Source organism: Brassica napus, chromosome C9 (assembly GCF_020379485.1).
Source record: "Brassica napus cultivar Da-Ae chromosome C9, Da-Ae, whole genome shotgun sequence".
Taxonomy (NCBI): domain Eukaryota; kingdom Viridiplantae; phylum Streptophyta; class Magnoliopsida; order Brassicales; family Brassicaceae; genus Brassica; species Brassica napus.
Window position 1 is genome coordinate 103,683 of NC_063452.1, and position 19,430 is coordinate 123,112.

Consider the following 19,430-nt stretch of genomic DNA (forward strand, 5'->3'; position numbering starts at 1 on the left):
AATAAAAATAAAAAAAATCAACAAAATGCTATCACATCATAATATAATATCTGTAATTGGTGTCAAACGCATGCAACATGGTATTTTTTTTTTTTTGCTAAACTGTAAATATCATATATGAAAATAGATTCTACAAAAAGTATTATCTTGGTTCTGAACCATCTTGGCAAAAAAAAAGAAAAACAAGATGGGTCAACATTTTAACTAGAAACTAAGGGCTTATCAAAGCCACATTGCCATAAGATCTTTGAATCTCTTATACTCCCTTCTAGCAGAGATAACATTTCTCAGCTCTTTGTCAATGCTCCTGAAGACCGCGGTCGCCGGGAGAGAGATCTTGTTATGGATCAAGTTATTTCGCTGTTTCCACAACTGAAACACCACAGTTTGAGTTGTTAATTTCCTAAGCAGAGATAGTCTCTTAGAGCTAGGGGCTCGGATCCAAGAGAGTAGCTCTGCCCAGTCCGTGAGTGGAGAGGTAGGAGGATGGCATCTGCTGAAGACGTAGCTCCAGACTTCGAGACTGTATTCGCATGTCAAAAACAAGTGCTCCCTCGTTTCTGGTTCTCTTGAACAGAAGGAGCAAAGGGGTGAGATCGGGAGACCCCACGTAGAAAGCCGGGCCTTTGTTGGCAACCTGTCATAGTTAGCTGTCCACATTGTAAAGGCATGCTTCGGTATTGATCCTTTGAACCAGACCACGTCATGCCAGTCTTGAATCTCCTGCTTTGGTCTCAGGGCTTCCCATGTGGTAGAGGCACTGAAAACATTTGAAGGAGAGTCATCAACAATCCATTCGTATTCATCAACAATATCATGAGATAGAGGAAGAGCTATAGTAGTGAGATGAGAGTGTATATCAAATTCCTGTTGAGATCGGGGGTGAGGTAAAGACCACGCTGAGTCTCTAGCAACATCCGCTACCACTGCCTCCTTTCTGACTCTTAAAGCCCTTGGACCGAGAGGCCCCAAGTAAGTGATCAGTTGGCCCAATGGCGTCCAAGCGTCAAACCAGAAACTAGTTGTTCGTCCATTTCCTAGCACAGATTTGCAGAATCTAATAGCTAGAATTCTGAGCTTAAGCAATCTCTTCCATGCCCAGAAGTCCGCTTGAACAGGTTCGATGGCCCAAAAAGACTGAGAAGATAAGTGGATGCTGCAACATGGTATTTGCGGACGGGACTGTTGAGAAAAAAAGAAAAACAATCACGGGTAGCTCATGGCACATTTTCTAACTGGATACTAATCGAGCACTAACTCCCCTCTACTCTTCGAGTAATTAATAAACCATATATGGATAATGTTGGTTACATATTTTAGCAAGATTGATACCCTATATATCTATATGTACATGTATAATTAGCTATATCTATATAGGTATGAAGAGTAGCATTGAATAATAATAATGGAGATGATGGGAATGTCGTACTTATCATGTGCGCTCCTGTGATGATTCCACATGCCTCATGACCCCCAGAACAAAACACGTTATCTATAAAGAGCAAAAATAACTTTGGATTCATGTTCTTATTCTCCTTTTCCTGCTTCTCTGTAAAAGTTTATCCATTATTGATGAACAACCAAGAAAACAGATGGTAAAGGCTATAACTTTTATCTCAAAACTAAGTTTCATATATTGGAAACTAAATTTCTTTGACTAGATTTTAGTTTAATTTAATGATATATGTGAAATTTAATAGACCATTAAACGTATATAGATAATTTATTCTCACTTGCTAGGGTATGTCATTTTTCGAGTTGGATACATAACTACACACCCACCAGACCTGTAGTGATAAAAAAATTATAGAATGTTGATCATATTAATTTTTAGGTACAAGTCTAAAGTGACTTGATCTCATGTTTACAATCAAATCTGTGATTACAAACCGGTATTAAATGGGATGCCGGTTGAATTAAGCCACGTCCCACCATCAATAAATGGACCGACTGTGAATTGGGTTGCTTCCGTTTCGTTTAGTATGGGTCTATAGCCAGGCCATTTGACCCGGTTTGTAATGTTTGATCCAGGTCCTTCATTCATGTACTCTCCATAATGTAGGGTTTCAAGAGCAAAATTTCCGTTCCACTCCAACCATCCGGCAGGAACAACCAGATCGTCAATAAACGATTTCATGATGATAGTCCTAGAGAAGTTTTTCCACGGTCGACCTAAGTACGCCTCGAAGCTTCCTTTTACAGGGATCAAATCAGGAGCGGCCAAGAATCTACAGTTAATCATAGAGATACCAGTAGACTGGTTCGGACAAGTGCGACTTTGAGCGGTGTATACGATTTTCTGCCCAGGATTTGGTTTACGAGCAAAAAGACTACAGTTTTGGAACACAGCAGCCGCGTTACCACATATGAAATCGACCGTACCATATATATCACATTCTCTGTAGAACTGTTTGCCTGAATAGACATAAAGAGTGTCTTGGTAGCCTTCGAACGAGCAACGGTAGAAAGCAGAGTGGTCAGAGCCGCTTCGCAATGCCACGGCTTGTGGTGACGGTCCAGCAAAATTCACGAATGATATATCCTTAGCTATGAACCCTTCACCTTTCACGCCTGCATGAACAATTGTCTATTAGTTACTCGTTATACTACAACCATATATAATATGAAGATTACATTAGGTTGGATTTTTTTAGCAAAAAAAACATTAGGTTATATTTATTTTTTGAAGAAAGAAAATTTGGATTTTATTTGGGCTCGACATATCATTCGGCCCCAGCCTAAACCCATAAGAAATCAAGTATGTGGCCACCTGGACGACGCCATAAAACTAGAATCGTTACTCGTTATAAGCAGCTTATTTTTCTAGATGTTTAGCAATTAGCATTTGAAAAAAAAGCCAAAGTATTTTGATCAAAGGCTAACCTACGGTAGCAGTTTGAAATGTTCCCAAGTTACCCTTCCTGCGGTTTGCTTTTATGACTGTTCTTCCGATACCGTCTCCCACAAACATTATTATTGTCTTATTCTTCGGTATCTCAACGTTCTCAAAGTATACCCCACGTTTTATATATATCATAAACCTGTAAAAAAAATTTTGAAGGGTGTATACTAAAACAATAAATTAATGAAAAAGGAATAAAGTTCAAAGAAAAATTAAACGAAAACAATGACATGGCCCAATTCACATATAACATTTGAAAGAAAAAAAAATCATATTTATCAACATTGATAAACCGAAAACATGCATGTGCATATCTTTTCTTTGTACTAACATCACCAATTTTACAACTGGTGTTACTTGAGAATAATAAATAAAATATGTATGAATGTAGATTTGCATTTTTAAAACTTTTGTTCCTAATGTTAATGTTGGTGTATATTAGAACCATAAAGCTGAAGAAAAAACAATGACATCGTGAAATTTTCATAAATCACATTTGAAAAAAAGTAAGAAAAAAATCATATATTATCAACATTGATAAGCCAAAACATGCATGTACATATCTTTTCTTTGTTCCGACATCACCAATTTTACTACTGGTATTACTTGAGAATAAATAAAATAGTACCAATATAGATTTTATAATTTTGTTCCAAATGTTAACGTTGGTGCTTTACTACGTTGAGGTAAGATGTATGTACCTTGTTACACTCGAGGTAGGAGCGGCCGAGACCGCATCGTTGATGGTAGTGAAGTTTCCGGTACCATCTTGAGCCACCATGAGATTAAACTTAGTTTTTTCCACCGGAGCGTGAAGGCGTCTCTTGTCATTCTCTAAGACCCAACTCGGGAACTCAACGTCAACCTCATACGCTTCCGGGGAGAGTTCATGTCCTGGAATCTTCTGAAGCATGCCCAGAGAGTTACTGAGGTTGCTAGAGATCTTTAAGATGCTATCCTTCAAGCTATCAGTCAATTTATACGTGTTATCACTATTTTTTTCATGAATTCCACTTGTCTTGAAACCCTCGAGACACGTGTCTTGGTTCGTCATGGCGTCGCTGAGCAACATATTGACATCGTGGGCCCCAAGAGAAGAAGTTTGGAGCTTGGAGATTGCAGTTTCAAGATCGAAGATAGTGTCATCGAGTAGACCGAGACAGTCTTCGAATGCGCAGCGGTAACGGCGAGCTATGTTTGGACCAAGACGTTTTTGGAGGTTGTAGAAGGTAGTGTAAGAGACATTGACGTTTAAGATAGTTTGGTTTAAAGTAGCGACGATGAGCTCAGTGATGTTATTGGGTTCGGCTAGACGCTGGGTGGATCGTGAATGAACGGTGGGTATTAAGAAGATTAGGTGAAAGGTCAATGCTAGTAAGTTGAGATTTATGTGTTTTGACGTTTTTCTACTTGGATTATGCATCTTCTTTTTTTTTCAAGACTGTAGTGAGAGCTTGTAGTCTTATATATAAACCCTTAAAGGTAACTAATGATATAGAGGCGAAGATTAAAATAACAGAGAGACTGCGAATAATATTACTTTTTTGACAAAGGAATAATATTACTTTACTCATCAACCTCATTTCCTCTAGACAATGGTAATTCTTTCAACTTATGATAAATGTACTCAAACATAAACATACGAGTATGGACGTCTTTCTTCAATTTGAATAAATTATTTTTAAAGATACACATTAAATACATCAAGATTTTCACAAAATACGTAAAATGCATAGATGTATAAAATTTCCAAATATATAGGCACCAGCTTCAGTCAAAATATTAATTATTAACTCACCAAAAACTGAGTTTTACGCATGTTTTTATGTTCTTAAAAATGTTGTTTACAGATTCAGTCCAACCTTTTTATTTAATATATAAAAATAGCACGTCAAAATTACCAAACAACAATAAAATTAAACTAAGCTCCAAATTAAAAAATTATTTGTTTGATATAATAGAAGCAGAAATGATGAGAATGGGAAAACATAATTAAAAGATGATAGTTACTTTCTTTTAGGGCTTAGCTATGGACAGTACAAACAACACTGATTGTTTTCAAAAGAAGTTAGTATTAGCTGTAATATTCCACTTTGAACAAAGAGTTAAAGAAGGTAAGTAACAAAATTTAATGAATAATTCGTTCAAAGGTCTTTTTCGTTTAACATGCATGCACCCTTCTCATACGTAAAACCCAATTTGATCACCCTCCTGTCCTCCACAATCGGCCACTTTGTTTTTTTCTTTTCTTTTGGATAAATTAAATCAACGGATGAAAAAGAGAGATTAACCACTACAAAACGTTACAAGAGTATTGTAACTTGGTGATGGAAAATCATTTTTATTGTAGCTTAAACCAAGATTATATGTCAAGTTGAAGAGCTAGTTTAATATAAGGACGGTTTGTGGTTAAGCAACCAACTCATTACTTGTGATTGATCCCTACATATAAACAGGGCTTGTGTGACTTCGCTGTTTAAGTTGTTGATATGTTGATTGTACATATATTTTAGTTTACAGAGTAGTTGATTAATTGGTTGTGACAGACCGAAACATAGGGATCGCACATCGAGTTCATGAACTTGTTGATTCTATTTGTTCACCGTTATAGTTTTGCTCTATTTCTCGTTTCGGAACAACTAAAATTGTTTCTTCAAGTTTTCTTGTATCTCTTTGAATTAATGATTAAAAAGTTCTGAATCCCAAAGCTTATACATATTTCTACCTCGAACGAGATCCATATCATTTTAAATTAATTATTTTAAGAGAACATATTCTTTCCAGTGAAATTTAAACAAATAAACAATTAGACCTCTACTAGGTGATTCAAGAATTTTAGCCATTATGTCAACTTTTTGTTGGTAAGTTTTTTTTTTTTGTGTTTACGAGATCGCGTGGTGATTTTGTGAGTTCTTTAGATTATTGCGATCAAATCGATGTATGGTTTAACTAGACTAAGTTCATTACAAAGAGGAAATACATTAGTCTAAAATGATTTGATCACCTTACTTACAATTGCTATGTAAGTGTTACCAAACATTTTGCTTACATTTTAATATTATTGCAAGATTTCTATATATAAGATCAAGCTTAGAGATCAAGAGTAAAAGGAATTCCTGTAGAGTTAAGCCATTTGTTACCATCAATAAACGGACCGACAGTGAACTGAGTTGCTTCCACTGCGGTTTCGATACGCTTAAAACCGGGCCATTTGACCCGGTTTGTCATGTTCGAACCGGGGCCTTCATTCATATACTCTCCATAATATAAAGTGTCAAGAGCAAAATCGTCTTTCCATTGCAACCATCCAGCAGGATCAACCAAATCATCAATAAACGATTTTATAATAACCGTTCTAGAATATAATTGCCATGGACGACCTAAGTATGCTTTGAAGTCAGTCTTCACAGGGACCAAATCGGGAGCAGCCAAGATCTTGCAGTTTATTATAGAAATACCCGTGGGTTGACGAGGATCTTCTCGACCTTGAGCAGTATATGTGATTCTCTGGTTAGGGTTTGGCCTACGAGCATAGAGACTACAGTTCTGGAACACAGCCGCTGCGTCACCAAATATGAAATCGACCGTGCCATATATATTGCATTCTCTATAGAACTGTTTGTGTGAGTGGACGTAAATGGTGTCTTGGTAACTTTCAAAGCTGCATCGGTAGAAAGCAGAGAGGTCAGACCCGCTACGCAACGCCACAGCCTGGTGCTTGGTCGGTCCAGCATCGTTCACGAATGATATGTCCTTAGCTATGAAACCACTACCTCTTACGCCTGCATAAGCAAAAAAGAACGTATAACTAATAGATTTATAAATTAAAGTTATAAGTTTTTTTTTTTTTTTTGAGAAAGGGCTTGATTAAAGTTATAAGTTGTAACTAAAATATAAAGAAAATTATCAAGAAAACTTACCCACAGTAGCAGAGTTAAATGCTGTCCATCCATCTGCGCCGCTGCGGTTAGCTTTTATTACTGTCTGTCCGATTCCGTCTCCGAGGAACATTATCGTCGTTTTCTCCCTCGGTATTTCAATGTTTTCGAAATATACTCCACACTTTATATATATCACAAATCTATCATAAAAAAATTTCAATATTACTCTCATAGTATTAAGTTATTAATAAATAAAGCATTATTATGTATAACTAAACTGTTGACAAAAAATGTATTACTAAACCAAAATAATAATATTGTCGAAGCAAAATTTTTGTTGTTTTTTTGGAGGGTCAAACGACTATTTATTGTTTATCGTTATAAGAAAAACTATTTATTGTTTATAAATAAAAATGAGAAATTTGGATTTCTGTTCAAAATAGAAGATCAAATGGCTATTTAGAAATAAACAAGAATCTAAAGACTGAATAAAATGAATGAATTTCAGGTAGGATTGAAAGTAAATATGATAGCAAATGTGTTCAGTTTTGGAAGCATGCATCTTAAAAGAATAAAATGAATAATAATTAATGAAAAAAGTAGTGTAAGATGCACCAAGATCATTTGTAGTGATCAGTCTCCCAGATTTAATTAATTTTTATTATATTAGCATTTTAAGTTAGTTTTATGTTTTATTTTACTTTATATTAAAATTAAATGGTTAAAAACTAATTGTACCAAGAGAAGACAAGTGTAAAACCAGTGTTTTCAATATTTTTTATTCTTTACAAAGAAACGGTTCTCTTGAATTTTTCATATTTAAAGAAAAAAAATCAATAGTAATATTTTGGTGAGAAATTTTTGAAAGAGCTTCCTATCAAAAATGTATTAAGGTGAGAATGCAATAACTTTTCTACGTCTCTCATTCAATGTTCTTGAAGTAAAAATATGTATAATTAATGTTCTACGCAATTTTTTCATTAATGTTTTTTTTTTGCACTTCTACTTAAACTATCTTATAAGTAGGGACAGTTTATTTGGAGATATTAAAAATCTAGCTTTTTTACTTACGTTTATGAGAATTTGGGGTGGCGTTGTTTATGTGTAGGAATGATAAAAATTGATGAGACATTTGTGATGACTTGACACTAATTGTTTTTTTTTGTCAACACTTATTGGTATTGCCATTGATCACGTGTAGGAATGATAAAAATTGTCTGGTTCTTCAAGTTTAAGATTTGTCGTTGTTAGATCCGTGACGATTACTACATAAGTTTAAGATATTTTGAGAAAAAAATCTCTATAAAGAAAGAAGTAATTCATCGAAAAGCTCTGATGAACATTTCACCACGGTACTCTCTGAATTTATTCGTAAGTGTTTATGTGCACAATTTTAGATATTAAATAAAGAACCACCCGATACCTTAGAGTTAGATATTAATATGCTTAACTATTCTTTTGAATCGAATTAATCTGTTTTTTTTAAAAGAAGCAAAATAAAATCGACCCAAAAGATAAGAAGGAAAGTAATCATTAAACTGGCAAAAAACAAAGAAACACTAAAATTATTTTTAAAAGCTTATTTAATATAATTTCATAATTTGTAAAACATGCAAAAGGGATAAGCATGTAACATTACCAATAATAACCTAACATGTAACGTTTTCATACCTGGTCTCGCTCAAGTTGGGAGCGGCCGACACGGCCTCTCCAATGGTTGTGAAGTTTCCAGTACCATTTCGAGACACCACCAGATCAATCTTAGTCTCATCTGTCGGATCCTGAAGGAGTTTCCGGTCGACCCACGTCGGAAACCCAACATCATTCTCTAATTTCCCCGGAATATTCTCAAGCATAGCTAGTGATTCCCTGACATGTCTAGAGATATTGTAAAGACTCTCCCTCATGCTCTCAGCAAGTCCATACGTTTTACTATTGCCATAAGTATTCTCGTCCTCGTCGTCGTCGCTAGAAGCAAAGCCATCAAGACACGTTCGTGTATTCGTCATAGCGGCGCTGAGCAACATACTGACGCTGTTGAACACCGGGTAAGGAGACTGGAGCTCCGAGACAGCGGCGATAAGATCTAAGACGGTGTCATCGAGTAGCTCGAGACAGTCACCAAACGCGCAACGGTCGCGATGTGTTAGGTTTGAGCCGAGACTCGTTTGGAGCTCGGAGAAGTTTGAGGAAGAAAGATTGACCTTGGAGATGGTTTGATTTAAAGTGGCGACGAGGAGGTCGGTGGTGTTACCGGAGGATGTAAGATGCTGCGTTTTGTGGAGGGTTGGTGAATGAGATGAAACGACGGTTGATAAGAATATTAGGAGCAAGGCAACTGGTAGTAATAAGCTGAGAGTTACAATGTATTTTGGCACTTTTCTTAGATGAATCATTTTTTTTTTTGGAAAAAAAAAATAGCGGAAAGGGAGAATCTAAAAGAGTAGCTGAAATGTGAAGTGAAAGGTGAAATCATACAAGTATACTTAACACTCAAGGCCACCGCGGTAACGTAAAAGGAATTTATATTTGATGTATTTGTTATTTGTATGTGGAAAGGAATTTTATTTCAGTCAGATTTCCAATTCATGGAACGCAGACAGAGAAATATCATTTGAAAACTGAGATTAAAAAAAAAAGGAAAACACTAGATAACACTAAATTACTTATTTGTTCAAAAAATAGTACACAAAATATTTTTTTTGAAATAGCATTAATTAAAAAATATATTCTTGTTTTATATTTGGATGGGAATTAGTGATTAGGGTTTAAAATTTATTATTTAGGAGGGTATTTAAAATAAAATTATAGAATATGAAGTAATTTAGTCATTTTACCCTTTATTAATGGTATTTAGAAGATTGTTTCTTTATATGTAATTTTTTTCATAATTTTTGTGTTATAGGGTTTGCCAATATAAAAGTTATGGTAATTCCTTGAACATATATACGATATATTACTTCGTTTATGATAATATCATAATTTTTGGAAGTCTTTGTTCAGATAGAGTAAGCTTGCAAAATGTTACTAACAATAACATAAAATACATGGTATCTACAAAAACTGACTAAAACTTCCATAAAAGTTCTCTAAAGGCGTTATAAATATAAAGATTCATATATATATTTGACATGCATTGAATTTGATAGTTTTATTTTATATTTATTGAACTAAATAAACATACAAAATAGAGATGAGTATGAGATAGCACAAAAAAATTTATTTCTAGTAACCAAATTTCATATGAAATCTTGTTAATTTTTTTTGTGGATTGTAAAGTTATCTCTCTTAATATTTGATGAATAAAATTTTTATTTCTAGTAGTCTAATTTTCATAATTCTGCTAAATTAAATAGTTATAGTTTTTTAGATCTGAAACTTTTAATTAGGGTATTAAGACAAAACACACCAAAACATAATGGTAAAGGCAAAGGTATGAGTGAGTTGTTTAAATAGTAGCGACATAGTTCATCGGTTCTACTCCTAAGTATGCTTCCTCTTCCTCACATATATACATGGCTCTGTGGCTTTTAATTAGGGTATTAAGACAAAACACACCAAAACATAATGGTAAAGGCAAAGGTATGAGTGAGTTGTTTAAATAGTAGCGACGTAGTTCCTCGGTTCTACTCCTAAGTATGCTTCCTCTTCCTCACATATATACATGGCTCTGTGGCTGTTCTGGAGATGAGCAGCTCAATTCCAATTCCGTCAACACCTGTACGCATCGCTCTTCTTCGTGTACTGGTTTGATTGATGGATGGTATTCAGGATCTAGATATCCGGGGGTGCCGTGCCTATCACTATTGTAGTGAGATGGGTTTGATCTCTTACATACAATCACTATTAAATACCTAGTATGGGTTTTAGGATCTACATGGTCCGAATTTAGTGACCATCCTCCAGTCTAGTGCAGCATGGAAGACCCCGAGACGTCTAACAACTTCACTGTCCAGTGTAGAGTCAACTGCTACTCCTCTACGACCTCCAAATGGCATTTTTCAAACATCAAACGTCTTTCATCCTCCCTTTAAACCCTCATTTTCTTATCTCAGTTATCACATACCTGAAAGCTTCATTTTCTCTTGTTGAAGATTCCTCACGAGTCCACAAAAATTCACTGCTGCAGGAAAAGGGAAAGGTCTCCAGTCAGCTCAGTTCCACCAACATGTAAGAGAGTGTGTGCTCTGGAGTTTGACAACTCCTTCCTCATCCAGAACAATACTTTTAATCAAAGGCTCACAAACCCTAAGGAGCAACCAATCTCTTGATTCATCAAGGAACTCCCTAAAATCTAGACTTCCAAAGGCAAGATCCTAGGTTCGGATCTAGGCAAATACTGTTTTAAGTTTAGATTTGAATATGAGGAAGGTATGCAAAGCGTCCTCAAAAACAGACCATACCACTACAACCACTGCATAGTTATTTTGTAGAGATGGAAATCAGTCATTTTGTCTTCTTTTCCCTCAAATCTTTTTCTAGTACCTCTTCACTTCTAGCATGATAAAATGATATACAATATCGGCCTAGAACTCGGTGTCCTTGGAGATTATGAAATTTCTCAATACGATTGCTCATATCAGGGTTCTACTGAACGGCCTGACGCCAATAGCAAAGAACACAATAGTTGAATTTTTCTCAGGAGAAAAAGATCTTGTTACCCTCAAGTAATATACATTAATACAAATGTAGAATGTATTTAGAAATTTTAAAACAACACTACAGATCATAGGTTTCAGTATGTAGAACATTTACTGAAAAACTCAATATTTTCGTAGGGGTTAACACATAGATTTTTAAAAAAATTCAAAAGTATGAAAATACTGTTTTAGTGCATAGTTGCATCTTTCACTAACATATGATGAAGGTCAAAGAGGTTTGAAACTTTTGTTTTCTACGTTTCTCTAGAAAATAGAGATTTTATAGTGGTTAGTCTACCAATTTAGGGAGTATTATGAAGTTTTACTAAATTGATTGACAAAAAATTAAAATGATGTTCATGTACAATGAAAGAGAGTTTAATATACATTAATACCAATGTAGAATGTGAATTAAAATTTTAAATCAACACTAAAGATTAGAGGCTTCAGTATATAGAGCATTTACTGAAAAAATCAATATTTTTGTAGGGGTTAATACAAAGATTTTGAGAAAAATTCAAAAATAATGTTTTGATGCATAGTTACATCATGCACTAACATATGATGAAGGTCAAATATGTTTGGAACTTTTGTTGTCTCCGTTTCTCTAGAAAATATCGATTTTATAGTGGTTAGTCCACCAATTTATGGAGTATTATGAAGTTTTACTAAATAAATTGACAAAAAATTAAAACGATACCCATGTACCATGAAAGAGAGTTTAAAAAACATTAATACAAATGTATAATATGTTTAGAAATTTTAAAACAACTCTAAAGATCATAGGGTTCAGTATATAGAGTATTTACCAAAAAAGTCAATATTTTCGTAGGGGTTGACACATAGATTTTGAGAAAAAAAAAACAAAAAATATGAAAATACTAGTTTAATGCATAGTTGCATCATTCACTAACATATGATGAAGGTCAAAGAGGTTTGGAACTTTTTTTGTCTCCGTTTTTTTAGAGAATAACGATTTAATATTGGTTAGTCGACCAATTTAGAGAGTATAATGAAGTTTTACTAAATTAATTGATAAATAATTAAAACGATACCTATGTACCACGAAAGAGAGTTTAAGATACGTTAACAAAAATGTAGAATGTATTTAAAAATTTAAAAACAAAACTAAAAATCATAGGCTTCAGTATATAGAACATTTACCAAAATATTCAATATTTTTGAAAAAAATGAAAAAAATGTTTAAATACATAGTTGTATCTTTCACTAACATATGATGAAGGTCAAAGAGGTTTAGAACTTTTGTTGTCCCCGTTTTTTTAGAAAATAGCGATTTTACAGCGATTAATCCACCAATTTAGGGAGTATTATGAAGATTTACTAAATTAATTTGCAAAAAATTAAAACGATGTCAATGTACCATGACAGAGAGTTTAATATACATTAATAAAAATGTAGAATGTGATTAGAAATTTAAAAACAACACTAAAGATCATAGGCTTCAATATATAGAGCATTTACCGAAAAACTGAATATTTTCGTAGGGGTTAGTTAACACATAGATTTTGAGAAAAATTCAAAAAATATGAAAATTCTGTTTTAATGCATAGTTACATCCTCCACTAACATATTATGAAGGTCAAAGAGGTTTGGAACCTTTGTTGTCTCCATTTCTTTAGAAAATAGCGATTTTATAGTGGTTAATCCACCAATTTAGGGAGTATTATGAAGTTTTACTAAATTAATTGACAAAAAATTAAAACGATGCCCATGTACCAAGAAAGAGAGTTTAAAATACATTAATACAAATGTATAATGTGTTTAGAAATTTTAAAACAACACTAAAGATCATAGGATTCAGTATATAGAGTATTTACCGAAAAAGTCAATATTATCGAAGAGGTTAACACATAGATTTTGAGAAAAATTCAAAAATATGAAAATTTTGTTTTAATGCATAGTTGCATATTTCACTAACATACTATGAAGATCAAAGAGGTTTGGAACCTTTGTTGTCACCGTTTTTCTATAGAATAGCGATTTTATAATGGTTAATCCACCAATTTAAGTAGTATTATAAAGTTTTACTAAATAAATTGACAAAAACTTAAAACGATGCCGATTTACCATGAAAGATAGTTTAATATACATTAATTTAAATGTAGAATGTTTTTAAATTTTTTAAAACAACACTAAAGATCATAGGCTTCAGTATATAAATCATTTACTGAAAAAATCAATATTTTTGTAGGGGGTTAACACATAGATTTTGAGAAAAAAATCAAAAATATGAAAATACTGTTTTAATGCATAGTTGCATCTTGCGCTAACATATGATGAATGTCAAAGAGGTTTGAAACTTTTGCTGTCTCCGTTTTTTAGAAAATAGCGATTTTATAGTGGTTAATCCACCAATTTAGGGAGTATTATGAAGTTTTACTAAATTAATTGACAAAAAATTAAAACGATGCCTATGTACCATGAAAGAGAATTTAATATAAATTAATACAAATTTATAATGTGTTTAGAAATTTTAAAACAACACTAAAGTTCATAAGATTCAGTATATAGAGTATTTACCGAAAAAGTCAACATTATCGTAGAGGTTAACACATAGATTTTGAGAATAATTAAAAAAATATGAAAATTCTGATTTAATGCATAGTTGCATCTTTCACTAACATATTATGAAGATCAAAGAGGTTTGAAACCTTTGTTTTCTCCGTTTTTTATTGAATAGCGATTTTATAGTGGTTAATCCACCAATTTAGGAGTATTATAAGGTTTTACTAAATAAATTGACAAAAACTTAAAATGATGTCCATGTACCATGAAAGAAAGTTTAATATACATTAATACAAATGTAAAATGTGTTTAGAAATTTTAAAACAACACTAAAGATCATATGATTCAGTATATAGAGTATTTACTGAAAAACACATAGATTTTGAGAAAAAATCAAAAATATGAAAATACTGTTTTAATGCATAGTTGCATCATGCACTAACAAATGATGAAGGTCAAAGAGGTTTGGAACTTTTGTTGTCTCCGTTTCTGTAAAAAATAGCGATTTTATAGTGGTTAGTCCACCAATTTAGGGAGTATTATGAAGTTTTACTAAATTAATAGACAAAAAATTTAAATGATGCCACGTAGCATGAAAAAGAGTTTAATACACATTAATACAAATGTAGAATATTTTTAGAAATTGTAAAACAACACTAAAAATCATAGGATTCAGTATATATAGTATTTACCGAAAAAGTCAATATTTTCGTATGGGTTGGACACATAGATTTTGAGAAAAATTTAAGAATATGAAAATACTGTTTTAATGCATAGTTCCATCCTTCACTAACATATGATGAAGGTCAAAGAGGTTTGAAACTTTTGTTGTCCCCGTTTCTCTAGAAAATAGTGATTTTATAGTGATTAGTCTACCAATTTAGAGGGTATTATAAAGTTTTACTAAATTAATTGACCCAAAATAAAACGATACCCATGTATCATGAAAGAGAGTTCAATATACATTAATACTAATGTAGAATGTGTTTAGAACATTTTAAAACAACACTAAAAATCATAGGATTCAGTATATAGAGTATTTACCGAAAAAGTAAATATTTTAGTAGGGGTTGTTGACACCTAGATTTTGTGAAAAATTGAAAATATAAAAATACTGTTTTAATGCATAGTTGTATCATTCACTAACATATGATGAAGGTCAAAGAGGTTTGAAACCTTTGTGTCTCCGTTTTTCTAAAGAATAGCTATGTTATATTGGTTAGTCCACCAATTTAGGGAGTATAATGAAGTTTTACTAAATTAATTGACAAAAAATTAAAATGATGTTCATGTACAATGAAAGAGAGTTTCATATACATTAATACAAATTTAGAATGTATTTAGAAATTTAAAAACAACACTAAATATCATAGGCTTCAGTATATAGAGCATTTACCGAAAATTCAATATTTTCGTAGGGGTTAACACATATATTTTGAGAAAAAATCAAAATATGAAAATACTGTTTTAGTGAATAATTGTATATTTCACTAATATATGATAAATGTCAAAGAGGTTTGGAACTTTTGTTGTCCCTGTTTTTTCTAGAGAATAGCGATTTTATAGTGGTTATTCCACCAATTTAAGGAGTATTATGAAGTTATACTAAATTAATTGATAAAAAATTAAAATGATGCTCATGTACCTTGAAAGAAAGTTTAATATACTTTAATTTAAATGTAGATTGTGTTTAGAAATTTTAAAACAACACTAAAGATTATATGCTTCAGTATATAGAGCATTTACCAAAAAATTTAATATTTTTTAGGGGTTAACACATAGATTTTGAAAAAAATTCAAAAATATGAAAATACTGTTTTAATGCATAGTTGCATCATTCACTAACATATTATGAAGATCAAAGAGGTTTGGAACTTTTGTTGTCTTCGTTTTTCTAGAGAATAGCGATTTTATAGTGGTTAGTCCACCAATTTAGGGAGTATTATAAAGTTTTACTAAATAAATTTACAAAACTTAAAACGATGCCCATGTATCATGAAAGAAAGTTTAATATACATTAATACAAATTTAAAATGTGTTTAGATAGTTTAAAACAACACTAAAGATCATAGGCTTTAGTATATAGAGCATTTACCAAAAAATTTAATATTTTTTCTTACGGGTTAACACATAGATTTTGTGAAAAATTCAAAAATATTGTTTTAATGCATAGTTGCATCCTGCACTAACAATTGATGAATGTCAAAGAGGTTTGGAACTTTTATTGTCTTTGTTTCTCTAGAAAATAGCAATTTTATAGTGGCTGACCCACCAATTTAAGGAGTATTATGAAATTTTACTAAATTTAATTTACAAAAGATTAAAATGATGCATATGTATCATGAAAGAGAGTTTAATATACTTTAATATAAATATATAATGCTTTTAGAAATTTTAAAGCAACACTAAAAATCATAGGCTTCAGTATATAGAGCATTTATTGAAAAATTCAATATTTCGTAGGGACACAAAGATTTTGAAAAAAAATTCAAAAATATGAAAATATTATTTTAATGCATAATTCCATCCTTCCTTAATATATGATGAGTGTCAAAGAGATTTGGAACTTTTGTTATCTCTGTTTCTCTGGAAAATAACGATTTTATAGTGGTTAGTCCACCAATTTAGGGAGTATTATGAAGTTTTACTAAATTAATTAACAAAAAAATAAAACGATGCCCATGTACCATGAAAGAGAGTTTAATATACATTAATACTAACGTAGAATGTGTTTAGAAATTTTAAAACAACACTAAAAATTATAAGATTCAGTATATTGAGTATTTACCGAAAAAGTAAATATTTTAGTAGGGGTGTTGACACCTAGATTTTGTGAAAAATTGAAAAATATGAAAATACTGTTTTAATGCGTAGTTGTAACCTTCACTAACATATGATGAAGGTCAAAGAGGTTTGAAACTTTTGTTGTCTCCGTTTTTCTAGAGAATAGCAATGTTATATTGGTTAGTCCACCAATTTAGGGAGTATAATGAAGTTTTACTAAATTAATTGATAAAAAATTAAAATGATGCCCATGTACAATGAAAGAGAGTTTAGTATACATTAATACAAATGTAGAATGTATTTAGAAATTCAAAAACAACACAAAATATCATAGGCTTCAGTATATAGAGCATTTGCCAAAAAATTCAATATTTTCGTAGGGGTTAACACTTACATTTTGAGAAAAATTCAAAATATGAAAATAATGTTTTAATGTATAATTGTATCTTTCACTAACATAAGATAAATTTCAAAGAGGTTTCTAACTTTTGTTGTCCCCGTTTTTCTAGAAAATAACGATTTTATATTGGTTAGTTCACCAATTTAGGAAGTATTATGAAGTTATACTAAATTAATTGACAAAAAATTAAAATGATGCTCATGTACCATGAAAGAGAGTTTAATATATATTAATTTAAATGTAGAATGTGTTTAGAAATTTTAAAACAATACTAAAGATCATAGACTTCAGTATATAGAGCATTTACCGAAAAATTTAATATTTCTTAGGGGTTGACACATAGATTTTGAGACAGATTCAAAAAATGAAAATACTATTTTAATGCATAGTTGCATCTTTCACTAACATATTATGAAGATCAAAGAGGTTTAGAACTTTTGTTGTCTCTGTTTTTCTAGAGAATAGCAATTTTATAGTGGTTAGTCCACCAATTTAAGGAGTATTATAAAGTTTTAATAAATAAATTTACAAAAAAAAATAAAACGATGCTCATGTACCATGAAATAGAGTTTAATATATATTAATACAAGTGTAGAATGTGTTAAAAAAATTTAATACAACAATAAAGATCATAGGCTTCAGTATATAGAGCATTTACCGGAAAATTCAATATTTTCTTAGGGGTTAAAACATAGATTTTGAGAAAAATTCAAAAATATAGAAATACTGTTTTAACGCATAGTTGCATCCTCCTCTAACATATTATGAAGATCAAAGAGGTTTGGAGCTTTTGTTGTCTCCGTTTTTCTAGAGCATAGCGATTTTATAGTGGTTAGTCCACTAATTTAGGGAGTATTATAAAGTTTTACTAAATAAATTTACAAAAACTTAAAACGATGTCATGTACCATGAAAGAGAGTTTAATATAGATTAATACAAATGTAGAATGTGTTTAGAAAATTTAAAACAACACTAAAGATCATAGGTTTCAGTATATAGAGCATTTACCGGAAAATTCAATATTTTCTTAGGGGTTAACACATAGAATTTGAGAAAAAAAAATTCAAAAATATGAAAATAATGTTTTAATGCATAGTTTCATCCTTAACTAACATATGATAAAGGTCAAAGAGGTTTGAAACTTTCGTTGTCTCCGTTTCTCTAGAAAATAGCGATTTAATAGTGGTTAGCCCACCAATATAGAGAGTATTATGAAGTTTTACTAAATTAATTGACAAAAAATTAAAATTATGCACATGTACCATGAAAGAGAGTTTAATATACATTAATACAAATGTAAAATGTGTTTAGAAATTTTAAAACAACACTAAAGATCATAGGCTTCAATATATAAAGCATTTACTGAAAAAATCAATATTTTTGTTGGGGTTAACACATAGATTTTAAGAAAAATTCAAAAATATAAAAATACTGTTTTAATGCATAGTTCCATCATGCACTAACATATGATGAATGTCAAAGAGGTTTGAAACTTTTGTTATCTCCGTTTTTTTTAGAAAATAGCGATTTTATAGTGGTTAATCCACCAATTTATGGTGTATTATGAAGTTTTACTAAATTAATTGACAAAAAAATAAAACGATGCTCATGTACCATGAAAGAGAGTTTAATATAAATTAATACTAATGTAGAATGTGTTTACCATGAAAATTTAAAACAACATTAAAGATTATAGGATTCAATATATAGTATTTACCGGAGAAATTAATATTTTCGTATGGGTTGACACATAGATGTTGAAAAAAGTTCAGAAATATGAAAATACATGAATAGTTGCATCCAAGAACATAGTTGCATCATTAGAGCTTCTGATGATAATTGACGCTTGTAACCATGACTCATAATCACTATATTCATAACCTGGAAGAGATATCTTTACAACTTCTATGCTACTAACTCCGAGAATAGGAACATGTTTCCCCGCATGATTTTGGCATTCAATATCGTACCCGTTTTCTAGAGAGCATCCCTCTCCCACTCCAAACGGGAAGGGGATCTCAGTTTGTCCACAAAAATGTGGACAAGATTCCAAAGCTATGAGAGCAGCTGAATCAAGGATCAGCAAAAGTGAAAAAAAGAAGAGAATGAAAATGGAACAGCTCATGGTTTATGTTTCAAGAAACGTTTTCTCTTTTTCTTTTCCTGGTAATAAATGTAGAGACAGGCTCTTGAGAAGTGTTTCTGAGGAAATCAAGCTTTTCCTTTTCTTGCATCTTCTTCCTCGGTTATTACATTCCTCAATCAAGTTGTAGTTACAAGCATAAACTTAGTCATTC

At 31.7% G+C, this 19,430-nt stretch overlaps 3 protein-coding genes across 3 annotated transcripts; all 3 read right to left on the bottom strand.

Moving 5' to 3' along the window:
• Positions 1-222: 222 nt before the first annotated feature.
• Positions 223-1,523, bottom strand: LOC125593342. Its single transcript, XM_048769851.1, has 2 exons — positions 1,464-1,523; positions 223-1,182 (listed from the first exon to the last, which is right to left on the bottom strand). The coding sequence occupies exons 1-2, from the start codon at positions 1,521-1,523 to the stop codon at positions 223-225; spliced, it is 1,020 nt and encodes a 339-aa protein (XP_048625808.1).
• A 281-nt stretch (positions 1,524-1,804) lies between these two features.
• On the bottom strand, positions 1,805-4,355 carry LOC106379267 (probable pectinesterase/pectinesterase inhibitor 39). Its single transcript, XM_048769489.1, has 3 exons — positions 3,604-4,355; positions 2,884-3,041; positions 1,805-2,571 (listed from the first exon to the last, which is right to left on the bottom strand). Exons 1-3 carry the CDS (start codon positions 4,323-4,325, stop codon positions 1,883-1,885), a joined length of 1,569 nt encoding a protein of 522 aa, XP_048625446.1. The 5' UTR covers positions 4,326-4,355; the 3' UTR covers positions 1,805-1,882.
• A 1,602-nt stretch (positions 4,356-5,957) lies between these two features.
• Positions 5,958-9,888, bottom strand: LOC106379255 (probable pectinesterase/pectinesterase inhibitor 40). Its single transcript, XM_013819264.3, has 3 exons — positions 8,455-9,888; positions 6,823-6,983; positions 5,958-6,684 (listed from the first exon to the last, which is right to left on the bottom strand). Exons 1-3 carry the CDS (start codon positions 9,177-9,179, stop codon positions 5,993-5,995), a joined length of 1,578 nt encoding a protein of 525 aa, XP_013674718.3. The 5' UTR covers positions 9,180-9,888; the 3' UTR covers positions 5,958-5,992.
• Positions 9,889-19,430: the final 9,542 nt, after the last annotated feature.

Bases quoted from the DNA above. Each gene is read 5' to 3' on its own strand.
- LOC125593342 (XM_048769851.1), bottom strand. From the start codon at position 1,523: ATGAATCCAAAGTTATTTTTGCTCTTTATAGATAACGTGTTTTGTTCT. The intron at 1,183-1,463 runs GCATGTGGAATC...TTTTCTCAACAG, and splicing joins TTTGTTCTGGGGGTCATGAG to TCCCGTCCGCAAATACCATG.
- LOC106379267 (XM_048769489.1), bottom strand. From the start codon at position 4,325: ATGCATAATCCAAGTAGAAAAACGTCAAAACACATAAATCTCAACTTA. The intron at 3,042-3,603 runs GTACATACATCT...TTTTTTTTACAG, and splicing joins CCTACCTCGAGTGTAACAAG to GTTTATGATATATATAAAAC. The intron at 2,572-2,883 runs GTTAGCCTTTGA...TTGTTCATGCAG, and splicing joins ATTTCAAACTGCTACCGTAG to GCGTGAAAGGTGAAGGGTTC.
- LOC106379255 (XM_013819264.3), bottom strand. From the start codon at position 9,179: ATGATTCATCTAAGAAAAGTGCCAAAATACATTGTAACTCTCAGCTTA. The intron at 6,984-8,454 runs GTATGAAAACGT...TTTTTATGATAG, and splicing joins CCCAACTTGAGCGAGACCAG to ATTTGTGATATATATAAAGT. The intron at 6,685-6,822 runs GTAAGTTTTCTT...TTGCTTATGCAG, and splicing joins ATTTAACTCTGCTACTGTGG to GCGTAAGAGGTAGTGGTTTC.